At 40.6% G+C, this 15,718-nt stretch overlaps 2 protein-coding genes and 1 pseudogene across 4 annotated transcripts; 2 read left to right on the top strand and 1 right to left on the bottom strand.

Moving 5' to 3' along the window:
- Positions 1–2,670, top strand: part of LOC141431517 (fatty acid synthase-like) — a 14,529-nt pseudogene extending 11,859 nt beyond the window's left edge.
- Positions 2,671–4,505: 1,835 nt separating this feature from the next.
- On the top strand, positions 4,506–9,873 carry LOC141431368 (serine/threonine-protein phosphatase alpha-2 isoform; the record flags this gene model as incomplete). The annotated part of the gene is given in 4 exon segments (XM_074092539.1): positions 4,506–4,702; positions 5,033–5,180; positions 5,622–5,760; positions 7,946–9,873. Coding segments are annotated over 4 exon segments (488 nt in total), but the record flags the coding sequence as incomplete, so codon positions are not given.
- Positions 9,668–14,543, bottom strand: LOC141431366 (odorant receptor 83a-like). 3 transcript variants are annotated; one of them, XM_074092533.1, is made up of 8 exons: positions 14,058–14,543; positions 13,592–13,717; positions 12,909–13,126; positions 12,694–12,727; positions 12,075–12,253; positions 11,908–11,997; positions 11,009–11,164; positions 9,668–9,970 (listed from the first exon to the last, which is right to left on the bottom strand). In XM_074092533.1, exons 1-8 carry the CDS (start codon positions 14,527–14,529, stop codon positions 9,917–9,919), a joined length of 1,329 nt encoding a protein of 442 aa, XP_073948634.1. In that variant the 5' UTR covers positions 14,530–14,543; the 3' UTR covers positions 9,668–9,916. The 3 variants fall into 3 exon arrangements, with proteins under 3 accessions (XP_073948634.1, XP_073948635.1, XP_073948636.1); XM_074092534.1 differs by having other exon boundaries at positions 12,909–13,081; XM_074092535.1 differs by lacking the exon at positions 14,058–14,543 and adding an exon at positions 13,791–13,938.
- Between the last annotated feature and the right edge of the window lie 1,175 nt (positions 14,544–15,718).

Here is a 15,718-nt window from a genome sequence, read left to right as displayed (position 1 = left end):
AAGAAAGAAAGAAAAACATTTATTCGTGACATTTTTTACAAATAAAAGAAAAAGAAAAAAGGAAATAAATTTTGTCACGAAAACAACGTACCTTAGCCGTGTTTGGGCTTAATGGAATCGTTGTGAGATGTACTTTGGCTACGAATCATTTAAAAGTGAGAAATAAACAAAAAAATTAACAAAAAAGTAAAACCGACTCCAAAAAAATAAAAAAATAACGAAAAATGGAACCGACTACAAAACCGTTGAAAATATTTTTCTGGGTACCTAGCAGATTGGATTGAAACCCATAGTAGGTATGTAGGTGAGGTAGACGACTATTGTTCCATTCCTGCTGGCTCGTGCTGAGGCACCGACTTCGAACTAGTAGGTACCTAGAAAAATATTTTCAACGGTTTTATAGTCGGTTCCATTTTTCGTTATTTTTTTATTTTTTTGGAGTCGGTTTTACTTAGTTGAGCTTGTTGAGATTCTCGTGTCCTAGCAAAGGGAGACGAAGAAGAAGAAGGAGTACCTGTACTCGTGTCTTGTTTTCACTGTATTCCCGATACATAGACTAATCATTCGATCGATCGCTTTTTTTTATGGTGTACTTGTACGGTATTTTGTGTTGTGAGAAACAATTGACTTCCGTAAATCTATTGCCTCTCGTGTTACGCTGATGGCAGTTAAGTTGACTAACCATGCGGTAATAGTTTAGATCATCGCAAACAATTGGCTCACGTCCAATACAGATATCACGTCATAATAAACATCTGTTATTTCTGGAGCGATCATAAATTTCGGCGCTCAATCTTTTCCACGTTTCATCCGTTTTCGTCTCAAGCAGCCAGCCACGAACACAACCCTGTGTTAATGTCAAAAAACACTGCAAATCCGGTATCAATTCAAAGGTTTCGTTAATGAATCATAAAATTCTACAAAAATATTATTTATCACTTTTTTTTTTGACTCCACACCACACTGAGGGCTTCGCAGTATTTCTTGTAATTCTCATAGCGAACAGCTAAGTTACGACTCTGATTAATTCTTGAAAGTTGGCGGTTTGAAGATTTCAGGGTGTGTTTTAGTGGCTTGCGCATGTCACGTTTGACGAAGTGGTCCCACTAGTGCTGTGATTCTTATTTTATGTCTGTGGTAAGAATAAAATGGAACGATATCATGAAATAATAATCAGGTCAGATCCGATCTGATTTCACGGAATCTCTTTGCTACAGACTAGGCATTTATAAATCGCAACGTTTACGTGTTACAAAAATACTCAAAAAAAGAATCTTCATCAAAAAAGCCAATATATGATCAAGACAAGTGAGATGTCATGTCAGTCAACCATATATTTGTTATTAAACTTTTAGTTTAGTCTTAGAACCATACCAAGGTCATTTCATTCATCATTTAACAGTTTTTCCGCTCAAGAAGTATCTATCGTAATAACTTGTCTAAAACATTGAACACATTCAATTATCCAAAATTAACAAGTAAATCATCGCAAAAGAACCGGAGGAATTTGCTTAGTAACATCATCGATGTATCATTTGCTTACATAACGACGGCAAAACTTAATTCTCCAACTTCCCTGAAACACAAAACAAGCTGATGGAAGACAGCGAACAAACAATCCTAGTCAATTTCCCTTCAGTAAACATGCTCCTGGCTTCTTATAATCGAGTTATAGATGATTGCCTGAGTTACTGCGAACTTCATACTTTCTTCACCGGTGGACGTGATTGGCGCTCTTAAACTGGTTTTCTCTCGCTAGGATAGCATCGATGTTTGCTTTGCAGTTGTATTGTAGTACCTACCTAGTTATACTTAGTGTTTTTTTTAATATGTTGATAAATTTTCAAAGTTGATTGTCGCTTGTCGCCAACCGTGTTTCTAGACTTATGTTATTTGTATCAAGGTTTTCTGCGTCTAACACTATGTTGTAGCACCTTTAACCTTTGGTCCTCTTCCTCGTTAGGTATGTGATTGGGTAGTTCCCTGCAGTCCCAGTCGGAGCGGACATAAGCCTTTCGAAGAAATAGAGAAAGCTACTCACCTCGTGTCATTCCTTAACTTCTCTCAACAAATTCAATCAGCTTGAAGCTTTTAAATTCAACAAAATTAATACTTTCTGCCATCTCTAAACAATTCATTAGCGTAATGGACGCTATCAAGTGACACTTTGACATGGCTGTCTGGCGGCTCCAGATTACCTGAGGTTATCTCTCGAGGCGCCGGTCCGTTTGTGATTCATCTTGTTTCGCAGTGGAATTTTACCAGCGCTAATTGATTTAGCTGTCGATCGTGCCGAATAATGATGCAGACAAGATGGCAATGGGCAGGGCACAGTATATTCGTCATCATCTCCGACCTATTGACCTATTAATTACGTCCCACGGTTGGGCACAAGTCTCCGTATGGGCTTGGAGCTCCCATGCGAGCCCAACGCGGAGGACTTCGCACACCTCAAATATAATTACCGAAAAGCTTATGGTAAAAATATAATATAACAATACTTGTGGTGTGTAACAGCCCGGACACTAACCCTGATTCTCCTTGAGAGGTCATATGCCAAACTTCTAGGCTACCACTGTATATACACACACACTATTACTACTGCATGACCACAATGATATATATGCACTGATCAAATGTGCGTGTATGTCGCAGTGCGAACCCGACTAACAGCCCTTTACGTTCACCTAATCATTGCTTGTAAGAAAGAACAGTCCAACTCGGTGGCGGATAGTGAACATCTTGAATGTAATCAATACATTAAATAATTCTTTATCATAAATAATCATAATAGAGAGTGGTAGAAGTAATCGATATTTATCGGAATCCACATTCCAGAGACGCTAGGTTAAATAAAGGTCATATAAACCACCTGGTCATATTTCTCTTTCATTGTTATACGTAATTGCGTATGAGTAACATAGTTTTATTCAATAATACGTGGGTGTTCTCTTCGTACGATTAGGTATGTCCAAAATATGCTAATATCTATATTTGTACTATCTTGTTTACAAACAAACTCCAAGCTAAACAGCTTAGATAGATAGCTAATTTACATGTTCCAAAATCCAAATTCTCCACTATATTTATCAACTCAAAATTGAGCTAGGTATAACCTCGTTCGTTGACCCGTGCTTTTCACGTTATCCTAAGGGCAAATAGGGCATGTCTCTTTGCCTTAATATTAAAACCGTGTACGCTTCAAGGAGATAAGCTTACATTACATTTAATCCCGGCATGTAATGTAAATACAAAGCTTAAAGGATTATACTGAGCCGACTGCCGAGAACTTAAACTCGTTAGTGGACTGACAACGTTCAACAAAGGAAAGGAAAAATGTTGACTCCATTTGTTGTGAGGGGAAAATGTGATAGAGAAGACAAAACATACGGGCTTGAAAATTAGACTGGTCACTTTATTTCGCTATGTTTTTGACGCCTGGCGTTTCTGCTGCTAGTCCCATCATTTGGGAAAAGACCATGAACTTTAACGAAAAAAAAAACTTCCAACCAAATGTAACCCCAGCGGCATTTCTTGTATTTCATTGCCTTCGGATACAGTCTAGAATCTATCGCTATTACTTGAATGATTTGACGATAAGGATTGCAATCTAAACAACAGATTTGGATTTTAAGCCTGATTTGATTTATTGATTATATTAATACACCGTTTGTAGCGTTAACTATCAATAAACACGCCTACCTCTCAAACCGGTTACAAATGTTACAATTTCCTATTTGTACAACCTAATATCCAATGACGATCTATAATTCTGTACGAACACAATTGCCATTTATAAAGGGCGAGTTGGCTGAAGTAGAAAAGCAACTGTCTATGGTGCAAATGCCTAAGTACGCGACAGCGCTATTTATGGTTCTCAATTAATATTTACGACGCAGTAAGTTCAGCTTATGTTATATTCTTACATTATATTTAGTTCGGCGGATAAAAGCCCGACATTTGTCCCAGTAAAATATGGCTAAGTATATATTTTTGGAAGTCGAGGAAACACAAAATAATTCTGAACTGGGCTGGCGTGGGTTGATCTCCTCGACATGTGTAGCGTGAGCTGCTTCACGGGTTATTATACAGCCGACTCCGTATTTCTTGATTAGTTATTTATGATTTATCGGAAGACCGTAAAAGGGCTTAGATAAAAGGCTCTGCAGTCGTTTATGATCTTTCTTCACAAAAGGATTACCATCTCATTGATGTTGGACGAAGAATGTTGTTGATGATTGTCCGTGCTTGCTCTCCTGTTTCCTCTAACCTATCTTTTTTTCATCTAAGCACACGTGGTCAACCGCGGAGCTTTGGTTCACACCCGATAGAACTTAGGTTATACGCTTAAATTGACGTAAGGTAGTAATTAAAAGAGATAATCACACCGAAACTCGGTCGCGTATTTTTGGCATAATGTGCCTAGACAATATCAACCACCTATCTTTAATACAACCGAAAACTTGACAGTGAAGCCTTATTCATCCGTCATCCTTCTATTCCAGTTGACGAGAAAATATTCTGCTGCCACGGCGGCCTGTCCCCGGACCTCCAGGCCATGGAGCAGATCCGGCGGATCATGCGGCCGACCGACGTGCCCGACCAGGGGCTGCTCTGCGACCTGCTCTGGTCCGACCCGGACAAGGACACCACTGGCTGGGGCGAGAACGACCGCGGCGTCAGCTTTACCTTCGGAACGGAAGTCAGTACAACTACTATTAAAAAAACTATCTATCAAAGAATCCATTGTCCTCCTGTTAGTTGTTGTTGGGTCAAGTCTTATAAGTTCATTTTGATCCACTTCCAGTCCTTGGATGACAATGCAAGTACAATGAGCAAAAAGAGCTTATATTAAAATTTAAATTTTTTACAGAAAGTTATTGAGCAGATAATTTTTAACCGTTATGCGCGGTCGCGTTTAGCTTGCGTGACATTTCTATGCCTCGTGATATTAATTCTGTGAATGAGATATTTGCAAATTTTTCTTAATGTTTCGATGTGACTGTCAGTGTGACCGTTTTGTTGCGTGCAGGTGGTGGGCAAGTTCCTGTCGAAGCACGAGTTCGACCTGATCTGCCGCGCGCATCAAGTGGTAGAGGACGGCTACGAGTTCTTCGCCAAGCGCCAACTGGTCACGCTGTTCTCTGCGCCTAACTACTGCGGCGAGTTCGACAACGCCGGTCAGTGCAGTTTTTTAAATAATATAGTAAACAAACAAGCATGCGGGTTACCTGATGAATCTTAATCTTTCCACTGTTAAGCCGGGGAGAGAGAGAGAGAGAGAGATTTACAAAAATTAGATGCACAGAAAAAAAAGAAAACAATTAAATTAAACGTCGAATTAAATTGAGCCTCACTTAGCATAATAGACGGCTAGACTTCTGAATCAATTCGGAAACACCGTTTAGGGAAGTTCATTCTACAACTTACTACTGTAGGCCAAAAAATTGCAATTATTGTGAAGGGACGCTTATATCAACAATCCTACAAACGTTATAAATGCGATTTCGTTTCTTGATTTCTTTGAACACATGTCCCAGCGATATAGTTCGAATGACTAACAGTATTTTACCGCAGTCTGTGTTGTAACCCAACCTCACCAATCACCTTTTACATTCCAGGCGCCCTAATGTCCGTGGACGAGACTCTAATGTGCTCGTTCCAAATCCTGAAGCCGGCCGATAAGCGCAAGCTGTATTCGGGTCTCAACATGGGCCGCCCCAACACGCCGCCGCGCGCGCAGCCCAAAAACAAGAAGAAGTGAGTACACACACGCACACACTATACACGCCTCACCAGACGAATAGCTCGCGTGAGAACGGACTAGCAGAAGCGAAACTTGGTTGTTGAACCCGAGGAAGCTAAGTAGGGGACATAAATTACGGCATTTGGCGGTTTGTGACACGACAAAATAATGGGGAAGGATGACACCACCAATCAACTGACGTACTTTTAATGAGCTGTCAAAGCACGGTTCTCCTGTAGATTTTATATGGCAATAGCTAGTTGCGACGTCACTTCTTAGCCTGCTGTTTTAAAGTAACTAAAAATATAATTTTGCAATTCTAAATATCCCCTCTTGTGAGTTCTTTAGCAATAGCTGCGACAAGTGGGCGAGCAGGTCTAGAAACGCTCCAAATTGCTATGATGTAAAAGAGATGGCCCTTAGTGGCTAATCAGTCAGACCCTGTTCCCATTTCGGATTTGATGTAGGGTCAATTTTATGTCAAATGCCGTAATTTTATTTAAAAATGTCGGTGTCGGGTAAATGTGAATGGCCTGATATAAAATGTTTAGCCACTAGAGGATAGATTTTGTAGGGCCCAACACCATTGTAAAGGAAAACACGACGAACTGTCGTTCACTAACAAAGGAATCAGATTTTAAAAACGAACGTAAGAACGGAGTTTCGCTTCTGATGGTTTTTTTTTTTTACTAATGCGTTGACAAAATTAAGGAAAGGACAGGAGACACGTCACAGCGGCCAAATACACTGTTCTCTTGTTAATCTTATTGTATTAAAAGCGAGGTTTTTATTAGCCTTGTTTGGTCGTGACTGCAGTGAGTTTCTTGGTTTCTCATGTATTAGTAAAGTTAACAGCAGTTTTTTAGAATCGCACTTTCAAAATAATATCATCAGTTTCAAATGATACACTTGAAACCCCATTTTAGTTCCACCTGAACCTCCTGGAGAGGCCCTATAGCACAATCAAAAGTCAAGGTCACCGATATTAATGCGCCACTAAATCCTAAAAACATATGTAACTTTACCTAGTTGTCAATTTATATAGTTTTACTTGCGTGAATTTATATTGGTGGCCTTTAAGACTTCATCAGATGTATTAAAACAGTGAACATGTAGCTCTCACAACATTAATTGTATCATGAGTCAACAGTCACGTCAGTCTTTAGTTAGATGTTTGTTTAAGAAGGCCATCGCTGCTCCGATATATCTGATGAAAAGTCTATGTTCAGGCAAATATTCGTGATCAGTGAAACATTTTCTCACTAAGAACTTTTTGTCATTGGCATGGCATTAAAAAAAATGTTTAGGCTGCTTTCCACCAGATATGTGCAAGGAATTTGTTTTTCATGAAGCAATAGAAACACCTATCCTTGCACAGCACCGCTCTGGTGGAAATAGCTGAATGGAGCGAGGATAAGTAAATGAAGAGTTTATATTGGTTCATGAAAAACACATCCCTCGCACATCTCTGGTGGAAACACAGCCTGAATTACCTCAACACAGATCACTACAAATTTTTGACTGTACAAGCTTCCACCTAACACTGTTGGGAAACTGACGCAAGTCGATTCCAACATCAAGTAGAACACATTACTAGAACCTCATGCAAAAGAGTGCATAACCGTGAGGACGCTGTTAAATTTCGCCACAGGCCGGTTCAACACGATGGCCAATCTTCGTCGATTTAGCAGCGCAGTTATTCGTGAAAGTGAGATTAAATACAAAATACATGGTGCTCACTCTAACGAATGACCGCGCCCTTCAGTAGACGAAGATAGGCTCTGAAGAGTCTCCACCACCGTTTTCCGAGTGTTACGAATATGTACTAATAATATGCCACCCATCAACTAAATATTCTAATGACAACCACTACATGTAGTGTGTGCTTGTAGAAATTGCAATTGGTTTAAGTTCGTGGGCATTATCCTTGAGATTGTCATAACACAAGGGAAACGGGTTGAAACCCTTCGGAGCTCCACCACATTGGCCAATGTGTTAAGTCGGTCTATATGCACGGTACGGTCGTCAAAGCCCAATGGGGAATATAGAACCGCTTCTAAATTGCATTAAAAATACTAAATAAACATAGCGTAAAATACGCGGTTTCCTCGCGGACGGCCACAGTTTGCCGTGTACGGCGAAATATGATAGTGTCCGACAAAATCATGTTTTGACCGTTTATTTCCCGTTCCCTCGCAGTTAACGGGCAGGCGCCTTTGCCGCTTGCATGGACCCCACGCCCCCGGTGTACTCTATTGGCATCCCAGGACGTGCCAAACACCCTCAGCGGGTCACTTAGAGCCTCCTAGTTGTAACAACCTCGGATAATTCCATCCGATAGTATTAAGCTATAGGCCTAGCCTCCGGGCCTAAGTCTTTTCTAGCATTGACTGTCTCTCCCGGTATCGCGTAGTTGAGTTGACCGTTCTAGACGAGGCCACTTCCTTAATCGTAATCTGTACCGGCGATGCCGTTGGCCACCAATAGAGTGCACTAATCGTCTGATTGTATTTTTATTATGGACTTACCATTATCACATTTTTTTTATTGTTTTTAACAATGAAATTTTAGCAATCAAGTCTTATTTTACGGTTATACGCTCCGCTCTCTGTTCTTGGACTGTTAAATATTGTCTGACGGGTCGTCGTTACATTCAGAACTGCTTGCATGATCAACGATTGCTAGAAAATTGTGTTCAGCATAGACATGAGCAGGCGGAATAGCATCAAATCGTCGATGTTGCCATCCTTTCCATATTTATAATACTATCTCTTTGACGATTTGTAAAGCGGCTGAGGCCTGTGATGATTTATTTTACAGTAGAGTGGTTTAATCAAAAACAATAGCTAAAGCTGCCAGTGTTGCATGTAGTGATAACTCTTTATTTAAAGCAGTTTACCTTAGTACCGGCTCGGGGTAACCCCGGCGGCATGTTTTAAAAATGTGGAAGAACGCCTCGTGAATGCTACAAAATGAAAAATGTAATTGTCTGTACGTATGCGTGACTGCAGTTTGTGTGCTTGTGTTGTATTCAATATCCAACAGGTTAATCTAAGTTAAGCTTGCCGTTTCAACATTGACACTGAGGTACTTGGCAACTGTAACTAGTATTGTATGTGCTGCGTCACACATGCTAATAAATTGCCACATCGTCCCACCCCATGGCAGTATCGCAACTGCGGCACTCGCCAATTCACACGACGCGGTGTCAATGTTATAACAGCAACTCGGCTCATTGATCTCTTATACGAATCGGATTTATTATAGCTTGTGACGGAGTTTGAAACCTCGTCGTACCCCTGTGGACATATAACTCGTATCCGATGGTAACAGAGATCAGCCATTAAATTAAAATCGATGACAGAATAATGATAATATTGGAAATAATGGATATAAAGTATAATAAGTAGTAAGCATAAATAATGTAAACGACGAATAGTTTGTTGAAGGCAGAACAAAAGTAATTAATTATTATACCGTCCCCCGTTAGTGGTCGGACGTAGCAACTGATGTAGTAAGCTTTTGGCTGCGAGTACAACCTTATACAACTTCAGTGCTTTTTAAACCTCTAACCTAACATACATGTGTTTTCCCAATAAGAGTCATAATATTCAGTAGGATTATCCAACAGTCTTAACTGAACTTGACGTCATAGTATTCTTGAAAAACATACGTATGTCAGTTTGTAGGGTGATATAAAATGCCGTTTTTAAATATTCCAACTTAATTTATATATTTGCATTATTTAGCTTATTTGCCCTTTAGTAGTGTAAATGGTGCAAATATTTTTCAAACAATCGGGGCTAGCTTGCATAGCATCATCCTGAAATATGCCGTAAAGCTTATAAATATGGTTGAGATTATAGAAATGGCCATATTACGCTAGCGATACAAGAAGTCATATAAGCTTTTTATCGCCAAATTTATCTACTGTCATTCCAATCTACTTATGGATGATTTAGTCTTAATTGTGGCCCCGAATCCACCGAACAGTCATGTAAGGGTTGTATAAGACGCGCTATAAGCAACTGAATGTTTTTTCTTTATTCGCTACTGAATTGATTATCCACGATTCGTGTATGAACAAGAATTGTATATTAATTTCGTAAATAAAAACACTTTCCGAATTTATTGTTTTATTTGCTTTCTGGTGCGTTGTTTGATGTCGAGTTAATTGTTTATCTTGTCCAATAGTGTGTAGTAGGAGAATGAGGTCTTGATTATCTGAAATTTTAAAAAATAATAAACAAACTCGAATTTTTCATATTGGCCAAACTCTAACAGAAAAATCCCCGCTCTTAACTTCTTCACCGCCAGAGTCATCCAGTAGTGACATAGGCGTATATAGAGGGGGGCCGGGTGGGCCGTGCCCACCCCAGTATGGTCTAGTGCCCACCCCAGGATATTGGGCTACCGATTCAACATTCTATAATACTGATATCTTCACACGAAAATCCAGGCCAAGCCCCCCCTAAAAAATTACGTCTAGATACGCGCCAATAATGGTGACAGCCAATGGAATGCCTCACACGCCACGGTCATCTACATACATGACCAAAATTCCATTCGAAATGAATCCATATGCAATAGAATTAAAAATAAAGTTGATTTGTCGCTAGTTTTTCTGTGGCGTACAGAGCACGTCACTTCGTTTGTTTCGTGGCGGTGAAGATGTTATATTTCTTTTTTTAAACGCCAAATGTCCGAATTTGCAAATTCTAGACTCGTAATTGTCTTGAATTAACTGTGTCATACTTTCTAGTGGTGACTGACGGAATTCTCGCATCAAAATAATGTATGAAATAAAATTGTACGCTAATTTAAAAAAAAATACTACACGTACTTACGAGATCCATCATCAATATGTCACCGCTAGGAAGCATGTAGTAGTAGCAGTCGAATTTCAACTTTTTTTTTTATTCGGCTGGATGGCAAACGAGCAAGTGGGTCTCCTGATAGTAAGAGATCACCACCGCCCATAGACACCTGCAACACCAGGGGGATTGCAGATGCATTGCCAACCTAGAGGCCTAAGATGGGATACCTCAAGTGCCAGTAATTTCACCGGTTGTCTTACTCTCCAGGTGATGCTTCACTGCAGGATTAGCGAGCAAGATGGTGGTAGCAATCCGGGCGGACCTTGCACAAGGTCCTACCACCTGCAAACTTTCTTGCGAATCAAAAAATATGTACGAGAAAGGTTCAGGAATATTCGTAGAGAAAGTTGTAGTTGTAGGAAAGTCTGTAGAGAAATGTACTTACGATGACAAAAGTGTGTAGGTCCATAGGCAGAAAGCGGCCGGCGCGTACGGCCACGGGCCGCTTGTTTGCCAGCAATATGTTCAGCAAGAGTCGGCGCGGCCGCACGCCCATCGCCGGCCACGCGCTCTGGTACGCAGCTGTGGACACGCGGCTTGCCTGGGAGAATTGGTGAGTCAAATAGTAAGGTATTGATGTGCTAGTTGCCACTGGCCAGGTGGTGCAGTGCACCAGGGCCCTGGACCTCAGCCTAAGCTTTGAAAAGAGGAGCATAAAAGAAAAAGAGAAAAAAAACTTGTGAGCAGCCATTTTCTTTTTTAGGGTTCCGGAGCCAAAATGGCAAAAACGGAACCCTTATAGTTTCGCCATGTCTGTCTGTCTGTCTGTCCGTCCGCGGCTTTGCTCAGGGACTATCATTGCTAGAAAGCTGTAATTTTGCACAGATACATATGTAAACTATGCCGACAAAATGGTACAATTAAAAATTTAAAAAAAAATTATTAGGGTACCCTATAGTGTGAGGTATCGTTAAAAATATATTGATAGATCTTTTAATACCATTAGGGGTTTGCTAAGACAAATTTTCGATTCAGTGATGTGTTTGCGAAATATTCAACATTAAAGTGCAAATTTTCATGAAAATCGAGCGACGTTTGATTCAAGATGAACACTCCGCTAAACATCGACCAATGTACGGAAATGTATGTATGTATGTTAACTCTTTACATGTGACACGATGTATGCTTGACCACTTTTGTGAAGGTAGTATGCAATAGACATGCGGTGGATCCAGGATTGTTGATTGGGTGTAGCCTAACCGCACTACTGGTAGGTTTTAGCAAAGTAAACAGATCCCTAGATCCATTATACGTTACGTACAGATACGATGTTAGTTCTATTACCTGGAGAATAATTTGATTTCCGAAGTAGCAGTACACAAAGATGTCTAGCGCGACAGCAGCTAGATACTCCACTGTTATCATGTCAAATTTCTGCAAGATAAGTGCAGTATTAATATAAAACGAGCCCTCTTCAAGGATCTTATACGTAGCTTCTCTATCCCACTTACCACGCTCGCGGCATATAGAAGAGTACAGAGATACAGCGTGACCTGCACCACTCGCAACACAAGTAGAGGTGACACGAAGTCTTCGAACTTGTCCTTATAAGCGGCCACTACTTGGCAAACTCTTGCGCAATCGCGCAGCGCTTCTACGGTTGCTGCGTCGAACTCCGCACTGTAAATATCTGAGTAGACCATTTTTTAAATTTAAGATAAAAGACAATATAAGAACTCCCAGCGTTGTTAGACCCATCCCAAGGTGAACTGACGATCTGTACCCGTACTGTCAAATGCGCTGACTGACGCCAGCGATCGCATTCCTAATACCATCTCTTTCTAACCTCATTCTACAGCGTGTGACAAAAAGAAATGGTGAAAACTATTGTGATTCCGAGCGCGTTAGATATATAAGGCCTCTGGTGACGGTCGTAGGAGTCCCATAGATGCAGCATATCACTGTGGCGTTTTTTAGGAGACATGTTCAGCAGTGGAGGTCTTTCGGAGGGCCTCGCAAAATCTAGCTTTCCCACACCAAATTTAGGTCCTTCGCTACCACTGATCTATGCCACAATCTACCAATTAAGCTAGGCATATTATATCGGAACCAATCTGTTGGTTAACTTACCGAACTGGCTACGGCGACCGACAAAACGAGACATCTGCAAATGAGAGAGACGTTTCAGTATGGCAACCTTACTGTTGTATCATCATCAAATACAGATAACTTATTCATATTGCCAAGCGCCATCTATCCGCAAATGCATGCGTGTAGAGTAAAATTTTAAATTTTGATGCGTATTTCCCAGCTCTATTATTTCTCGGTGTGACACCAAAACTCACCACTTTCTCGTCATAATGATACTCCGAATCCTTGACCACACTCTCGCTGTAGATATAGTTGTGTCGTTCGTCGTCCACGATTCCTTCGCATTGCTGCAACAGCACTTCATACTGCACTCCGGTTTGCAGCAAGCCGCTGTATCGTGCGTTCCGAACGCTGCAGCAGAGGAGGTCTAGCTGTCCGCAAAGTAAAATGGCGTTGGCAGCAAAGAATACACCTGGAACAGTTGTAGTTTTTTTTTCGGACGGACTGTTGGTGTTACCTATTACTACGCTAACTGGCGCGGCGGGTGGACTGAACGGGCGCGGGTGCAGGCAAAATCCGCCGCACGCGACGCGCGTTAGCTCTGAGGGGCTACTACAAACCTCGAAAATCGAAGTTCGTATCGCACCGTCCCTTTCACTCGCGTATTAAATGTCAGCGTCAGCGGGACGGCAACATACGAAGTTCGACTTTTGCACTTCGTAGTAAAGGGCCAGCTCATAAGTACTATTTTTCAAAAGAGGTCCAGCAGCTCCGTGCCAGCCGCGTCAGCTAGCGTAAGCCCCTACAATACAATACAATACAATAACTCTTTATTGCACACCAACACATTAAGCAGTACAGAAAACACAGGTATATACATAGAGATTTGCACCCCCCTACTTTCCCTTACTATGAAAAAAAAAACATGAAATCTAACCTAGTTGGCCAACAGCTAGGCCAACGAATGCCTGTGCGAGACCCTGGTTCAGAAAAGCCATCATAACGTACGGCGTCTGATTGATGTTTGCGTAAATCCAGTTTTGCAGAGGCTGTTTGGTCCACACTGCAACATACACAACATAGTAGAAGTTAAATAATATCAAAGTCTCAAAGAGCTATTAGTTGTTGGAGTTTACCATCGACATCTATGTATAGACTGCATGTTTCTTACATCAAAACGGCGCACGAAATTTGTTCACAGCGCGGTTTTGTGAACCTTTACTATAGTTTGTTGACGTCCGTGACAGGGATTGTGTCAAAGTAATATTGATGATACGTTTTGTTCCAAACAGCCAGTCTAGTGCAGTAAGGTACATAGATGTCAATGGAGTTTGCCGAGGCGAAAAATCAATGTGACTAGCTTGGTCTTGTCTTATCCATGGAAAAAAACAGTAGGTACTTACGATGAACGATCATAGGCAACGCAACGTACATAGTCACGCTGAATAGAGTGCACGCAGTGTAAACATACGCGAAGTTCTTCGCGGACTTGTAGCTCTGTTCCATCGTCATATTGGTCAAGCCTCTAGCCGAGTGGAACTTGAAGTTCCCATTCATAAACGCAACTAACTCATACAACTCCTTTTTGTACAACGCGAAGTAAATGACGACGGCTACAGAAACCAACAGTGGCAGCCCATCAGCCAACTTTTCCAAACTACCCATCACGTTAACCCATTCCGTATACAAATTAACGATCAATTTCGTCGGAAAATTGATAAGCACGAATAAAACTAAAGCCAAATAGATATTGTTTAATATTATTTTATATTTTTTGTCTGGATTCGGATACCAATCCCAGCAACCGACTATTTTTAAAGGCATTATGATGTAATGGGTGTAATCTAAAATTTCGTTTGGCTTCGAATCGGCCATTTTGCTGCGGTCGTTCGCTTTAATGTGAAGTAGGGGTTGGTTTTAAATACTAGGTTACCAAGTTCTATAGTTTATTAGGGTGTACACACACGCGATATTCCACCATGACTTCTGTGTATTGCTTCCTATATTACTGGTTGCTGTAACACGGCAGCCGCAGTCCCGTTGCTCCTAAGAGGAAGGGCTACGATTTCGCTCGATTTAAGACGAGTTATCCGGTACGATATCATTTAGTATGAGTGAGTCTCACCTAACGGTAGTTTCATTTTCAAAATACCTAATCTCCACCATCATCAGCCGGAAGATGTCCACTGCTGAACAAAAGCCTCCCCCTATCTTTACAACAGTAAGACACAGGTAGGTACATACACTAAGACCGAAAACCGAAAATATTACCCACTGAAACATGTTTTATTCCATTGCCACACATTCTATACCTACTCCAACATTTGCACACGTTTTTAAATAAAACAACTATTTAAAATTGTGTTAACTTCTATAGTAAAAACGTAATAAATATACCGCTAATAAAATGTACATGTAGGTATTTTTAACCCCCGACGCAAAAAGAGGGGTGTTATTAGTTTGACCGCTATGTGTGTCTGTAAGTCTGTGGTTCTGTGTGTGTGTGTCTGTCTGTCTGTCTGTGGCACCGTAGCTCTTAAACGGGTGGACCGATTTGAATGCGGTTTTTTTTAATTGAAAGCAGATTTTCTAGCGATGCTTCTTAGTGATGTTTTATCAAAATCGGCTTAGCCGTTTTTGAGATATTGACCTTTGAAGTGGCAAAGTCGGGGGTTTTTTAGTCCATTTGTGTTCGAAATACCGAGCAGCGTGTGTTACAATTTGACCGTTAATTCAAACCTTGAATTAAACGGAGTACCTACAGTGCTTTTACTTTACGTAAAGTCTAAATTTAATTAAAACAGTAACGATAAACTTACTTGGTCATTAAAAATCCAGAAAACAAGTGTATCGAGGCCTTATGAAAACTAACCGAGGCAGTTTACCTCCTTGATATTTAACTAATTAAAACTTGTCCAACTAATTAGCGAAAGATTCGTTTTGAATAGCTACGCTCCTCGTTAAACGGGCTGAAGTTTGTAGAATTTGTAATTAGTCTGTAAATTAGACCGTTTTGCTAATAAATTCGTGATATTTATTCTTGTTAAAAGTTGGAAATGAAACT

This window comes from Choristoneura fumiferana, chromosome 9, assembly GCF_025370935.1.
Source record: "Choristoneura fumiferana chromosome 9, NRCan_CFum_1, whole genome shotgun sequence".
Taxonomy (NCBI): domain Eukaryota; kingdom Metazoa; phylum Arthropoda; class Insecta; order Lepidoptera; family Tortricidae; genus Choristoneura; species Choristoneura fumiferana.
This window is presented reverse-complemented; position numbering and strand designations above follow the sequence as displayed.

Bases quoted from the DNA above. Each gene is read 5' to 3' on its own strand.
- LOC141431366 (XM_074092533.1), bottom strand. From the start codon at position 14,529: ATGGCCGATTCGAAGCCAAACGAAATTTTAGATTACACCCATTACATC. The intron at 13,127-13,591 runs GTTAGATTTCAT...CAACTGTTCCAG, and splicing joins CCTAGCTGTTGGCCAACTAG to GTGTATTCTTTGCTGCCAAC. The intron at 12,254-12,693 runs GTAAGTTAACCA...TGGTCTACTCAG, and splicing joins CGGTCGCCGTAGCCAGTTCG to ATATTTACAGTGCGGAGTTC.